General features: G+C 34.3%; 1 protein-coding gene across 6 annotated transcripts in view; it reads left to right on the forward strand.

The window, feature by feature from the left end:
* CDH18 (cadherin 18) overlaps positions 1–15,457 on the forward strand; it is a 909,359-nt gene that overhangs the window by 799,984 nt on the left and 93,918 nt on the right. For all 6 annotated transcript variants that reach the window (XM_044779466.2, XM_044779468.2, XM_070519846.1 and 3 more), the window contains one exon: positions 8,239–8,426. In XM_044779466.2, the coding sequence (XP_044635401.1) occupies positions 8,239–8,426 (188 nt within the window). The remainder of the gene's footprint in view (positions 1–8,238; positions 8,427–15,457) is intronic.

Raw genomic sequence — 15,457 nt, forward strand, 5'->3', positions numbered from 1 at the left:
TGCAATATTTTATATATTTTGCAAATTTATATTGTGTGGGTATATATGTTTATGTGTGTGTGTTTATACATGCGTGTGAAATCTTAATCGCAATTTTTTTTAATCCTCTTGGAAATGGAATAACACGTACAGTGTATAACCTTTCTGTGAACTCGAGCAGAGTACTCTGAGGGATTTTTTGGCAACAGTAGAAATGCTGATTAGACCGTACTGTAAAATTATCCAAGATGGATGTATGTTTCTTTTTCCCAGAGAGAGTAATTACAGAGTAAAAATAATACAGAAAGGCAAAAGATCATTCACCTTGTATACCAAGATTCTATGAGTTATGACCTTTGTTAATCTTATTTAGGTAAAAGCACATTCTTTCTAGATAATAAACTGATTCTTTCTAAGTGATTGAGTCATTTCATGGATAGGCAAAACTTTAGGCTGTTACTCAAAAATTTTTAAATACATTTTGAACTATAACCTTTATAATTTCTCCCAAGTATTCTTTACTCCTATAGAGGATACCAATTCTCAGAAAGTAACGTGAACTTGAAGGTTCAAGTATTATTATTATTATTATTATTATTATTATTGTTCCGAGTTGATAATGCCTAATTATTTATGGAATGTTGGCTCTCAGTAATCAGAATTCTTAATGCTAATTCTGTATATCTCTTCATGATTAGTATTTGCATGTTTTTCTGTTAAAATTAGTGTTTAGAGTAAGTTTTGACTGATCTATTTTGTTATTTAGGAATAATTTTATATACTTCCTCCCATGGTCAGTCACATTATACGAAAAAGGTTACAAGACATAAAAGTATTATATTGGAGGATTAAAGTTACAAAAGTACATGTGACTTACATTTATGTTAAACACAAATATTAATAAAATACTTAAGCATTAAATGCATACTAGGCCCTATAGTATATACTTTCTACTCTAGAAAGATCTTAGTCCCAAAGATCTTGGCTTCTTTAAAATTATTTAATTCCTAGTAACCCTATTTTTTATATTCTTGGTGATCTTTATTATCAGACATCCGAAGCTCATTGAGTTCATCTCCTTTTATCATAATATTTCTAGGGCTTTTTTGCAATTTCATCTTCTATTAATTCTATAATTCTCTCACCAGAATATCACCTTTGCTATATATTTTATCTTATTAGAGAGGCTCTTTATTCATTTGTATATGAGTGGACACTTGGGTTGTTTCCATGTCTTGGCCATTGTGAATAATGCTGAAATAAATATGAGAATACAGCTATTTCTTTGAGATCCTAATTTCAATTCTTTGGGATATATATCTAGAAGTAAGACTGCTAGATTATATGGTAGTTCTATTTTTAATTATCTGAGCAACCTCCATACTGTTTTCCATAATGGTTGCACTGTTTTTCATTCCCACCAACGGTGTATAAGGATTTCAATTTCTCTGCAACTTTGCCAACACATTTTATCTTTTGACTTTTTGATAATAGCAATCCTAACAGTGTGACGTGATCTCTCACTGTAGTTTTGATTTGCTTTGTTGGTAATTAATGATGTTGAGCATCTTTTCATAAACCTGTTGGCTATTTGCATGTCCTTGAAGAAATTTCTGCTCAAATCCTTTGCCCGTTTTTAACGAGGTTTTTCGTTTTTGCTATTGACTTGTACGAATTCCTTATGTATTTTGAAAATAATCTGCTTAGAAGATACATGATTTGCAAATATTTTCTCCCATTCTGTAGTTGTCTTTTCATTCTGACTATTGTCTCCTTTTCTGTGTGTAAGCTTTTTTAGTTTGATGCACTTGGCTATTTTTGCTTTTGTTGCCTCTGCATTTATGTCATATCCAAGAACCTATTGCCAAGACCAATGTCAAGAAGGATTTCCCCTATGTTTTGTTCTAGGAATTTTACATTTGCAGGTCTTGCATTTAAGTTCTTAATTCATTTTGACGTGATTTTTGTGTATAGTGTAAAGTTATGACCAATTTCATTGTTTTGCTGGTGTAAGTCTAGTTTCCTCAATGCCATTTGATGAAGAAACTATCCTTTCCCCATTTTTTACTATTAGCACCTCATCAAAGATTGATTGACCTTATAAGCTTGGCTTTAATTCTAGGCTCTCTGTTCGGTTTCATTGGTCTATGTCTATCTTTATGCCAGTACCATACTATTTTACTTACTGTAGCTTTGTAACATATTCTGAACTCAGGAAGTGTGAAACCTCCAGCTTTGTTCTTTCTCAAGATTGCTTTATATCTGTTCTGGGTCTTTTGCAGTTCCATATGAATTTTAAGATTTTTTTCTATTTCTGTGACAAATTGCTACTGGAATTCTAATCAGGATAGCAGCACTGAATCTGTAGGTTGCATTGGGTAGTATGGACATTTTAACAATGTCTTTCCATTTATTCATGTCTTGTTCAATTTCTTTCATCAATGTTTTGTAACTTCCAGTACACAGTGATTTCACCTCCTTGGTTAAGTTTATTCCTAAGTATTTTATTCTTTTCGATGCTATTGTAAATGGGATTATTTTCTGAATTCCCTTTCTAGTTGGTTTTCTGTTAGTGTAGAAACACAACTAATTTTTGTGTGTTGATTTTGTATCCTGCAACTTTACTGAATTTATTTGTTCATTCTAATAGTTTTTTGGGGGGGCTAGAGATTTTAGAATTTTCTACATGTAAAATCATGTCATCTGCAAACATAAATAATTTCACTTTTTCCTTTCTAATTGAATCCCTTGTATTTTTTCTTTCTAATTTCTCTGGCTAGAACTTCCAGTACAGTGCTGAACAGAAGTGGTGAGATTGGACAACCTTGCCATCTTCCAGATCTAAGAGAAAAATTTTTGATTTTTCACCATTATATGATGTTAGCTGTGAGCTTAGCATATAGGGCCTTTATTCTGTTGAGGCACCTTCCTTCCATACCTAGTTTGTTTTGGTTTATATATACAATGGAATATTATTCAACCTTAAAAAAGAAGAAAATCCTGCCATGTATGACATGGATGGACCTGGAGGTCATTATGCTAAGTAAAATAAGTCCATCACAGAAAGCCAAATACTGCATGATTCTACTTCTGCGAGGTATCAAAATTTGTTAAACTCATAGAAACATAGAATTCAGTAGTGTTTGTCAAGAGCAGAGGTTCTGTGGGAAATGAGGAGTTGTTCAATGGGTATAAATTTGGTATAAATTTCAGTTATACTAGATGATTATGTTCTAGAGGTCTGCTGTGCAGATCTATTGTGCCACATGGTTAACAATACAGTGTTGTGCACTTCAAAATTTGTTAGTAGAGTAGATTGCATGTTAAATGTTCTTATAAAAAAAAAAAACAAAGCAAAGGGACACAAGAGAGCTTTGGGAGGTAATGGATATGCTTATTATATTGATTTTGGTGATGATTTTGCCAGTGTTTGCATATGTCCAGACTCAGGAAATTGTATACATTAAATACATACAGTTCTTTCTATATCAAGTGTACCTCAATACAGCTAATTTTAAGAAACGAGGCTCACCATATTCATTCTTCTGGAATTTAGAGTAATTTTTTTTTTTTTTTTGGTGAGGAAGAATTGCCTTGAACTAACATTTGTGCCAATCTTCCTCTACTTTATATGGGGGATGCCATCACAGCACAGCTGAGGAGTGGTATAGGTCCACACTCAGGATCGGAACCTCTGAACCCAGGCCGACGAAGTGGCGTGTCCTGAACTTTTAACCACTCAGTCATGGGGCCAGCCCCTAGAGTATTCTTTTAAAGATATGGCTATTCATTCAGTCCTTAGGTGTTCCTGGAAAATATCCTAAACTTCTTTTGATTTACAAAGAAATATTCTCTATAAGCTATTTTATAGTGATTAGGAGACATTGTGAGTACTTTAGTATTGTATGTTTTACCAGTTTGAATAATTTGGGGCATTTTACAGTCTGTATTATACACTTTTTAGAGTATACAGCATACTTAGAATTATTCTTTTGAGTTGTATCATAGCATCTTCATTTTCATGCCTAATTACTATTTCTAAAAGATAATCCTCTTTTTTTAAGACTATGTGTTTTAGAGCAATTTTAGGTTTACATCAAAATTGAGAGGAGGTGCAGAGATTTTCCATATGTCCTCTGCCCTGACATCTACATAGCCTCCCCCACTATCAACATCAATCACCAGAATTGTACTTTTTTTTTGGTGAGGAAGATTGACCCTGAGCTAACATCTGTGCCAATCTTCCTCTATTTTGTATGTGGGTTGCCACCACAACATGGCTTGATGAGCAGTGTGTAGGTCCAGGCCCAGGATCCGAACCTGTGAACCCCAGGCTGCTGAAGCAGAGCACACGAACTTTATCACTATGCCACTAGGCCAGCTCCTGTACTTCTTTTTACCAAGGATGAATTTACATTGACCCATAATAATCACACAAAATCCATAGTTTAACTTAGGGTAACTCTTGATATTGTATAGTCTATGAATTTGGACACATGTATAATGATCACCAGTATAGAATCACACAGAATATTTTCACTGTCCTAAAAATCCTCTGTGATCCCCCTGTTCATCTCTCCCCACACCACCCCTGGCAACTACTGATCTTTTTATTGTCTTTTTTATATTTTACCTTTTCTAAAATGTCATATAATTGTAATCAAACAGTATGTAGCCTTTTCAGATTGACCTCTTTCATTTAGTAATATACATTTAAAGTTCCTCCGTGTCTTTTCATGGCTTGGTAGTTCATTTCTTTTTAGCACTCAATTATATTCCATTGTCTAGATGTCCCACAGTTTATTTATTTGTTCACCACAGAAGGACATCTTGCTGGCTTCCAAGTTTTGGCCATTATGAATAAAGCTGCTATCAACATGCATGTGTAGGTTTTTTTGTGGAGGTAAGTTTTCAGCTCCTTTGGGTAAAGACCAAGGAGTGTGATTACTAGATGATATGGTATCCTCTGAGAGAATGAGCTGAGAATTTGCTTATGATAAATGGTTCACCTTGGGCACTAGCTGAGACTGCAATCATTTATTTCTTTATAAAATAATATCTGGAGATTGAGACATTTTCAATACTGTATTCCAAGCATAAATGTATTATCATGTTTTTTGTTTGTTTGTTTGAATTTTTGTTTTGTTTCGGTTTGTGTTTAAATTTCCCCAAACATTACACAAAGCACCACAAGATTACACAGCTTGTGTAATGTAATCTCCTCACGGGATGACAAGAACTGAAAAGTGTCCATTGGATTTGGCAAATCACTGACAATTGCAGTGGAGCTCTGTGCGAATTATCTGTTGCTGTATTGCAAATCAGTCCAAATTTAGCAGCTTTAAACAGCCAACATTTATTATGTCACAATTTCTGGAGATCAGGAATCTAGATTTGACTTAGCTGGGTGCTTCAGATTCAGGTTCATGAGATCCCAGTGTATCTGGCATCAGGGGCTGCGGTCTTATCCAAAGGCTTGCCTGGGGTGATGCAGGGATGGTTTCTGCTTCCAGCTTACCAACATGATTGTTGTCAGGTTTTAGTCCCTTGCTGTATGGTCCACTCAACAGGGCTTCAATACAACAAGCTATCCGGATTCCCCCATGGGAACAATCTGAGAGAAAGTGGAAGAGAGTACCCATAACGGGAGCCACAGTTCTTTCATAATCTAATGTTGGAACTGAAATCCCATTAGTTTTGCTATAATCAACTCATTATAGGTGAGTCACTGTATCTAGGCAAATTGAGGCGAGGGGATTACTCAAGGGCATTGATATAGGGAACATCAGGGACAATCTTAGAAGCTACCTCCTGAAGGTTAATTCACAATTTACAATTCATAAATTCTGAACGATATGGAGAGTGTAGAAAATGTTAAAGTATTAATCTTAATATACTCCATTTTGCATGCGGAAGAGTTACTATACTTGCAGTCCTTAGAATGTATCGACAAGTATCAATTCTTCCTTTAACATAATCTTCTTCTTCCAGGGATATGCTTCCTCTTGTAAGGCAGCCTAAAAGTTTTCTGGGCTATGAATCTTTATGACCTACTTGTACAGGTTTTTGCAACTTTCTTTGTAGAAACAACCTGCTTTGTAATACTACTACCATAATAATTCTGTGATTTACTTATTTATCTCTGTGTACTAAGATTCTTTTGATTGTGAGTGCCATCATTGCAGTCTTAGCTAGCTGGAAGTCCTTTGCGAGTCTTATATGATGGGAAGTAATGGAATTTAGAGATCATAGCACTTAGGAACTTGACTTCCTAGTCTTTCTATCTCAGGAAAAAATCATGAGGTGTATTCTTGTTTATTTTGTAACTTGTCTATGTATATTTTTGAACAGAACTGAGTCCTATTTTATGTAGCTGCATAGGAAAATCGTAATATTTTCAAGGATTCTGAAAATTACTATGGCTTCTCTCTGATGCTGAATTTGTGTCCTTAGATTAAGTTCTTCAACATAAATTTTGGAAACATGGCCATTGCCAGCATTTCATAGCCTTGTCACCAAAGAGAGACTAAAATTCTTTCCTATTTCCAGTTAGAACACTTTGGAGAATGTACTCTCTTTGCATCATTGTGAATCAGCTGCCTACCTTTTCACCAATCTACTGTGAGAAAGAACGGTGAAATCCTTTAAAAATGTGGGCCATGCTCTTCCCAGATCAATTAACAGTATCAAGAGGGATAGAGTCTTTAGAAAAATGGCAGATCTTGATGAAAACACATGATTAAGTTCAGGGGATCATGTGTTTCACAGTGGAGGGTGGGAAATACCTGGGAAATATTATGTTGGTGAGGACCATTGAACTAAAAATTAATATTTTATGTCAAGTACCATCTCAAATTTTTGTACAACTGGGAAAAATCTTTGTTGAATAATGAATAAACACAGACACATGTACACACACAAGTCAATCCTTAGCATGTACACATAGCACTTTAAAACATACAATTGTATCTTTAGAAGCAAATTAGAATACTCCATACACTTACCAGATATATTAACTTCAAAAGAATTGTTATCATACCACAACTAACAAAATATTGGCTCAGAGAAATTATTTTCATAGAGGCTTTTCATTCACTTATCTATATAGTCTGATTATATCCATGTATAATGTTAAATCACTATTAGTTTAGTCTTGGTTGAAATTCTTTTATAAAATTACATTTTAATTCAAGGTTCCTATTATTTATATTGCTGTCTGAAATTTGCTATAATAAAGAAATTGGTTTAATAAGTAGTTTCTAAGTTATCAATAAAACGGTTGTAATGACATGGACATTATGCTTCTTAATGTCTATTTCATGTGTTCCTATAGGAAGACTTATCTGAACTCTCATTACAGGAATTAGTATCAGGACATACTTTGAAATTTTTTTTATTTTTTAGTGTAAACATTTAGTATCAGGAGATAATGAAAAACATATTTCTGCAGATAAGATAATGAAATTTATAGAATCAGTAGTATTTTAATGTTGTCAGCTATACAATATATAGTCAAAATTAATGCTAATCACAAATATTGCATCATTCTATGTAGTCATTATATTTACTTTCCCATCCTTTAATTTGGTCATTTTTTTTAATTTTAATAACTTTATCTTATTTATGACTTTATTATAAAACCACTTCAAAATCTTTTTAGACGCTAACCAGGAATACGTGATAAATGAATGCATATATACATATAGACTCTTTCTTTGTCATGGCTTATAAATTTCACTAAAGGTTATTGATCAAAATAATAATCATATTCACAAATAACCTATATTTTCTCTGTTTCACTTTGAACTCCAAGTTCTCACACTTTTATATTTTAACTTCACAGTGTACACAGATGGAGAATTGTATTGGGGATTACACTAATACTAGATTAATATAAAATGCAAACTTGACCTCCCTTATCTATTTTTCTGTTGCGTCTGGATGTAGAGCAAGAAAAATTTTTATAGCCAGATATCTACAAATTATTTTCCTGTAGACTATTTTAAATATATTTTAAAATTTATATAAATCCAGTATTTCATTACTGGGTAGTATACTAATATTTAAAATCTGAAAACCAATCAGTTTTATACATTACTTAATATAATATACATTTGAATATGTGGTCTAAATATTTTCATGTCTTTTTCTTGTAAGATTATTATTTCTAATTATTATTTGTATTGCTAGGATGATTATTATTATTTCTTGTAATATGATTATTATCATCAAATAAGTTTAATATGAAATGTTTTTCAGAGCACTATCAGCTCTATGTTCCTGAGTCAGCTCAAGTTGGTTCAGCTGTTGGGAAAATCAAGGCCAATGATGCAGACACTGGTTCAAACGCTGACATGACATACTCCATCATTAACGGTGATGGTGTCGGGATTTTCTCCATCTCCACCGACAAAGAGACCAGAGAAGGGATCCTTTCCTTAAAGAAGGTAAAAAGAACATACCGTTAGTGATTTAGGCAACTCAGCCATTTTACCATGAATGGAAATTTGGCAGAGGTATGAATAATCCATTTTGCTAGGTCACTAAAATGATAACATATTTTCTCTTTGAGATGTGTATTCATTTTAATTATGGTTTTGTCTGACTCTTTGGATCTTCCCTTAGGAAATATATTTTGTTATAAGGGACGATCTGATGTAGAATACACCATGAATATGCTCCCCCGAACTTGGTTTTCAAATAACAGATTTATCATGAATGCTAGTTCTATTAATGGCATTACTTTATGTTGTACTAATCTAAGTGACATTAAGAAACTTTTTTCTAACTACTGTAAAAACCTTCACCATCTTAGCTAACACGCATTAGGAGACAGGATTTTGCTTGACCGTCGTGGATCCATAAAGGCAGCTTTAGTGAAACCATTAACCTTGTCCCTCAGTCTTTTTTTATTTCTAAGAATTTGTCATTGGCCTGAATCTATTGCTTTTTGCTTTTAAGAGCACATAACGCCCGTGTCCTTGTAGAAATGAAGTGGAACACAGACAATTAGCAAAGAAGCATTAGTGTAACTCCTAATGCAATGTGTCTCAGTCTTTAAATGTTTAACAATTTCAGCTTGGAAATCTAGTAATATTGAGATCCCTAGGCCTTAGCTTCATATATTTTAACTCAGAAAGACTGGAGTGGGGCTGAGGAATTGGCCTTTTAATAAGTACTCCAAATCATTCTAGTGTAGAGTATGTTCAGAACATAGGCTGAGAAAGTGTATCCTGATGTGCTATTGTAGTTATTGAAATGTATCAATCTACATCTATCTATCCATCCTATCTTCTAGCTATCTATTTAGTTATCTATTTGTGCCTTTCGTATATACTTTTCTATTTGCACTATATAAAATCTCATTAATTCTTCCAATAATCACAATTTTATATTGATTTAAAATTGAGGGCTAACTTGTCTTTCGGATACTTCAAAAGGGGCCTGCAAAGTAGAACTTAGAGTGAGTAAATACTTCCAGAGCAGTGGTCATCACTGGTCCATGTAAAATATTGATGTTTTCACCTAAAATATTTTCTCATTTTAATCTTTCTTTCCAGAGATTGTCAAACCTGGGTCAAAAATGTGATAATAAAAAGAGTCAACTTTCATATCTTTATTTAACAAATATGTGTATTTTGAGGGCCTCTTACATGCCAATTGCTATGCTCCACATGAACCATGTGAGGATAAGCAGAGCCAGAGTTCGTGTCTGCCTACAAAAAGCTTCCAATCTGTGGAACTGGAAAGACATAAGTCAAATATCACATACATCTTAGATAGATAATGAAAGCTGTTCTATGAAGAAGAGTTACACGGTGCTATTGGGAAATCAAAATCTAGGGTATTGATCCTGCCTGATAGTCAGTGATGGTTGAACAGACAACTGAAAGAAACTTAAGAGGTAGTTAGGTAAAGAGTTATAAGGATGAGCATTCCATAAAGAGGAAAGAAAATGCACCAAGAATCTGAGGTGAGTGGAACATGGCACGTTAAGGAACCAAGTAAAATCATTGATTCTGGAGCAGAAAGAGTGAGAGACTAAGTCAGTAGGTATAAGAGCACACAGGATCTTGTTAAATTTTACCCAATGGAGAACGATTGATGGTACCTAAGCAGGAAATGAGACAAAGTCTCATTTGATGTTCATATTTCTGATTAATTGTTGATGTACACGACATGATGACAAGATTATTTAACTCATCACTGCATTCCCAATGTCTAGCATGTTTTTTGACACAGAGTAGGCATTCAATAAATATTAGAGCAATTAATGGATGTAACATAGATAAAAAGATGAAGAGAGGGGGTCGGCCCCATGGCCGGGTTGTTAAGTTCGCGCTCAGCTTCAGTGGCCTAGGGTTTCACCTGTCCAGATCCTGGGGGCGAACCTAGCACTGCTCATCAAGCCATGCTGGGGCAGCATCCCACATAGCAGAACTAGAAGGACTTACAACTACAATATACAACTATGTACTGGGGGGCTGCGGGGAGAAGAAGAAGAAAAGAAAGAAGATTGGCAATAGACGCTAGCTCCCCACCAATGTTAAATAAATTCATTAACTAATTAAAAAAAGAAGATGAAGAGAGGATTGCCTGCTTTTCATTCCTTGATTGGCTTCTCCACTCAAGTAAATCCAGGTAAATGGGTGAATAATTCTTTCTGAAAGGTGAAATTGGTATCCTAGGGAGCACCAGTGTTTAAGAAACAAACAGAAGACAAGAAAGCAATAAAGTCTTGGAAGAAAATTTCAAAAAATAGAAAGGAATTTTCGCATTGGAAATTCCAAAGGAAGGCTATACAGGAGGAAGATAGTCATTAAAAATTTGAAATATCCTAGAAACTTAAAAAAAAAACAGGATTATAAATATGAATTGGATTTGGCAAAAGGTAGGACAGGGTGATTGTCACTAGTAGTTTTTAGCTCATCATAATCATCATCATTATCATCACAATAATAGTAACAGCAACTTACATTTGTGAAGTGTTTCCTCTGTGTCAGGACGGATTTTGAGCACTTTTTCTAAGTTTTTATTTAGTCGGTACACCTATTATCATTTCTTTAAATCTCACTAGAACCTTATGATACAGAGTGTGTTACTATCCTCACTAATGATACAGATACCGCATCACAGCTAAAGAAACTGGTCACAGAGAGATGAAGAATCATACCTAAGTAGAAATTCATTGAATAAAACTGAACTCAGGAGTCTGTCTTCAGAGTCTGAACAATTACTCCTTTTAAATATTTAGATGGAAAAATATATAATTATTCTTTGCAAAAACAAGAAAGGAACAAATTTATTGTAGTGGAAAGAAAATGGGAACCAATGAAATGGGAGGGAAAAAAAAAGGAGAAACACACCATCTTCTTTGGGAAGCTTTGTGATAAAGCAGAAGAGAAATATTTTGAAGCAAATAAAGGAGAACATGATCAAATGAAGATTTTACTTGTAAGTTGGAAGACTGAAAGTGTATTTCTGTGCAGATGGGTAAACGGTCAATAGAGACAAGAAACTGAGGACACTAAAGAGAGGATCATTGATTTACTAAGATGCACTGAGGTAAAGATGGCCCTGTATAGAATCTTGATCACAGCTGGAAAGAACCCATAATAGTATGCCACCTTTCCTGAGAAAATCAAACAGGAGGGAGAAGTAAATGGTTGAAGATAAATTTGCAATGATCTAGCTGGAGTGTGTGTGTGTGTGGTGGCAGGGGGACGTCCTTGCCTATTAAGCAACATTGTCTTTATAAAGTAGGAAATTACATCATATTTGCAAAAAGTGAAGGTGGTGGTACATGGTTTGAATATACACCTTATCTGAAACACAAGTATTTATTATAGGATTGAGAACGATGGGTATCTTACCACCCTGTGTGGCCTCAATGAATTTGATGTTATTTGTGAGAAATGAAGGCAAAATGGTATATGCACATATGTGTGCATATATATTTAATTAATATTCTTCATTCTATATTGCGTGCACACACACACACACACATACAATAGGTATTTTCAAGAAGACAATTGTCTCAATTGTGTAAAGGGCAGTTAGTGATGATGTACTAAAAATGATTTTGACAATTAACGACTTCAAATTGTCTTTCACTTCTTTCCCTGAATTTATTTTTAATGTAGTCTTTTCTTTCTCTAAGGCACATTAATGTCTGCATTCATCGATTTTCTGATCCTTCAAATTAGGATTATCAGTCTCAGAGTTACTTCATTGTTATATATTTTATGTTGCAAATAATTACAAATTGAAAATTAAACTATATAACTCAATCGACTTTAACTTTTAAGAAGTACTCATTGAGATGGGAGGAAATGGATAAAACAGTCCTTTGAAACCTGTCCCTTACTTAATCTCTAAGGCAGTTCACTTTAGCCAGCAAGGCAGAACAGCTAATCTTCCCAAAGATCAAAATCAGCACTATTCTATAAATCAGTTTCCAGGAGCGTCTGCACATTCCTGTCGATATCATTCTTTCATCAGAAAATTGCCAAGTTAAATTCACTGGTCCATGAAGTGGCACATTGTAAATACACTTTGATAACTTTCATTCATTGTTTAATGGAGCCTGACTGGGTGGAAAGGGGAAAAAAGATAAGGATGAATGTAAGTCGATGCACTCTTTCTTCTGACATAAAGTTCTGTAGCTAGGGATGTACTTCTTAACAGCCTTCCTCAGAATCTCTTCTTGGGATCCCTATATCAATTGGCACTCTTTATAGCAGTGGCTCCAACTTTTTTTTGTTTTGTTTTAATTTTGAGGTTCCAACCCTATTGGCTGTCCAGACTTTTGGCAATACTGTTTGTAGTATCAGTTTTCTTTTTCAAGCTTATTTAACTGCATATACAATTCCTATTAATTTAAACCAAAAAATTCTTAAACTTGTCTTCAGTCAATGAAGAAGGGTGGAAAATATGATCTGTACTGTCAGACCAAATGTAAATTTTGGCCTGCCATTTAAGAGATCTGTGACATTTTCTCAAGTGTTTGAATCTTCAGTTTTCTTACTTAAGCACTTTGCAAAATGATTATTAAAATAGATGAAATAAGGAGCCAGCCCAGTGGCACAGCAGTTGAGTTTGCACATTCTGCTTTGGTGGCCTGAGATGGGCCAGTTCGGATCCCGGGTGCAGACCCACACTCTGCTTGTCAAGCCGTGCTGTGGCAGGTGTCCCACGCACAAAGTGGAGGAAGATGGGCATGGATGTTAGCTCAGGGCCAGTCTTCCTCGGCAAAAAGAGGAGGATTGGCAGCAGATGTTATCTCAGGGCTAATCTCCCTCAAAAAATAAATATAAAAAAATAGATGAAATAAGGTGAAAATAGTACTCTAAGCTGTATCTGGCTAATAATTACAATAATACCTCAATATCTACCTTTTTTCTTGTCTTCCTTTCTTCGTCTATTTGCACCAAATTTTAATTACACTTTCCAGACCACTCCATTTGGTTGTTTTGCTGTCCTCCTCTGTTTCATGTTATCCAGTTCACGTGTAAGAACACGAAGAATGAAATATCCTGTGTGTATTATATCGCATGCACATTCTGTCAGTCATGTTTTTTGGTAATCCACTTCCTCTTCCTTCTTCTGTACAAGATTCTTTTTCAGAATTGAAGTACAATATTGTCCTTGTAGTGCAACATTTCCAGATGTATTTCAGTCACAGATATTCTTCTTTAGATTATCTTTTCTGTTTTACATATCATAGTAGGCATTTCACAAATTTCTTGCTTTAGAAAATGTAGCGATTCCATATCCCTCCTAAATTTTCTAGGTCTGATAGAGTAGGAAGACTTTATTTTGTTTAATTTACTACAAATGCACTGATAATTCCCATGAATGTGCATCTATGTCTGTCACACGTGTATCCCTGTCTACTACAGTAGTTAAGCATTTTGCAACCAGGTACTTCTTTTTTTTAAGTTTTCATATTCTATATTGTGTAAAAGATCATTATACCATATCATTTAACAAATGATTTGACATGGATCGTAGAGTAAACATAATAAGTTATAAAAGTACATTTTAAAAGTTTAAGGCAATCTTAAGGGAAAAAATATGAAATGTGTTCAACTATTACACTACCAGGTCTATTCCAAATAACTACAGTTTTGTTTTTTTAGTGGATTATGTTTATTTAATTTTTCTATGTCATTACTTTGCCTGACATTGAATGACAGATTAAGAATCAGGGTGTTCTTTGCCATTTGATTTTAAAGTTTGGGGCTATAGACCATGAAGAGCAATAAATAAGGCATCCTGAACCATTGCAAATGCACATCCAGGCAAACGCTGGAGCATACTTTGTACATAAGAAGAAACAAGTTTCTAATTCTAATGAACTATTTACAAGAACTGAACATTCATGAGGAATTTTATTACCAAAAATCTCAACCCAGATGCTATTTTTATTCTTAGAAGATTCTAATATCTGGAGAGTAGCTCTCCTGTGTAGTCGGAAGCTGAAGAGAGAAGAGTATAAGTTTCAATTCAATGAAATCCATTACTATATTTGTAATATGTTTTGAGGGAGACCTGCTATTGGGCAACTTTGGTTCTTATTGTTCATCTAGAGGCATGGCTGTGAACCTGGAGGGATAGATCAAGTGAAAGTACCTTGAATGTTGATTGTTTTAGCACATATATTCCTACAATATAATTTGTGCACTGCTTGGAAATTAATGATCTGTTGAAGCATTCTCATGAGTTAAGCTAACCATATCCATAGGCTATTGGTAAGTTTTAATATGTGTGGATATACTGGAATACACACACATACATGCACACACGTACATACATGCTTGTATATGATTATATCTAAATATTATGTAATATATAAATATACTTTATATATATTATATAATATATGTGTTTTTATTATTTGAAATAAAATCTTTCCATTTATTTTCCCAGCCTCAAAATGACAGCAAGCAAACATGTTATATGTATTTGTATTGATATCCTTGGAATTATACATGTTGAATGAGCATTGCACTCTTCTGCATAGAGAAATTTATAATAAGAAAGCTTAATAAGAAAGCTTATACTGTGTTCTAGTCTCCACCAAATGTCTACCAGCCAGTAAAGGCCTCTGACAAGGACCAAACACTGTGGCATATTAAGAAAGCCAAGCTGAAGAAATATTTTTCAAATTGATGCCATTTTCTTGTTTTGGCAAAATACTATCATTCAGAATCTACATTTTTTTTTAGAAACAAAAATTAATAATAGTGTCAGTCGCTATTCCAGGATCTGGCCATTTTTTGCATGGTAGAATTGACATTTCTCATGTATTAAAATGTTGATACCAGGGCTGCCCCATGGAATAGTGGTTAAGGTTATGCACTCCACTTCAGCATCCTGGGTTCGTGGGTTTGGATCCTGGACGACCTACACCACTCGCCAGCTGTGCTGTGGCAGCAACCCATGTACAAAAGGTAGAGGAAGATTTGCATAGATG

Source organism: Equus asinus, chromosome 10, assembly GCF_041296235.1.
Source record: "Equus asinus isolate D_3611 breed Donkey chromosome 10, EquAss-T2T_v2, whole genome shotgun sequence".
Classification (NCBI taxonomy): Eukaryota; Metazoa; Chordata; class Mammalia; order Perissodactyla; family Equidae; genus Equus; species Equus asinus.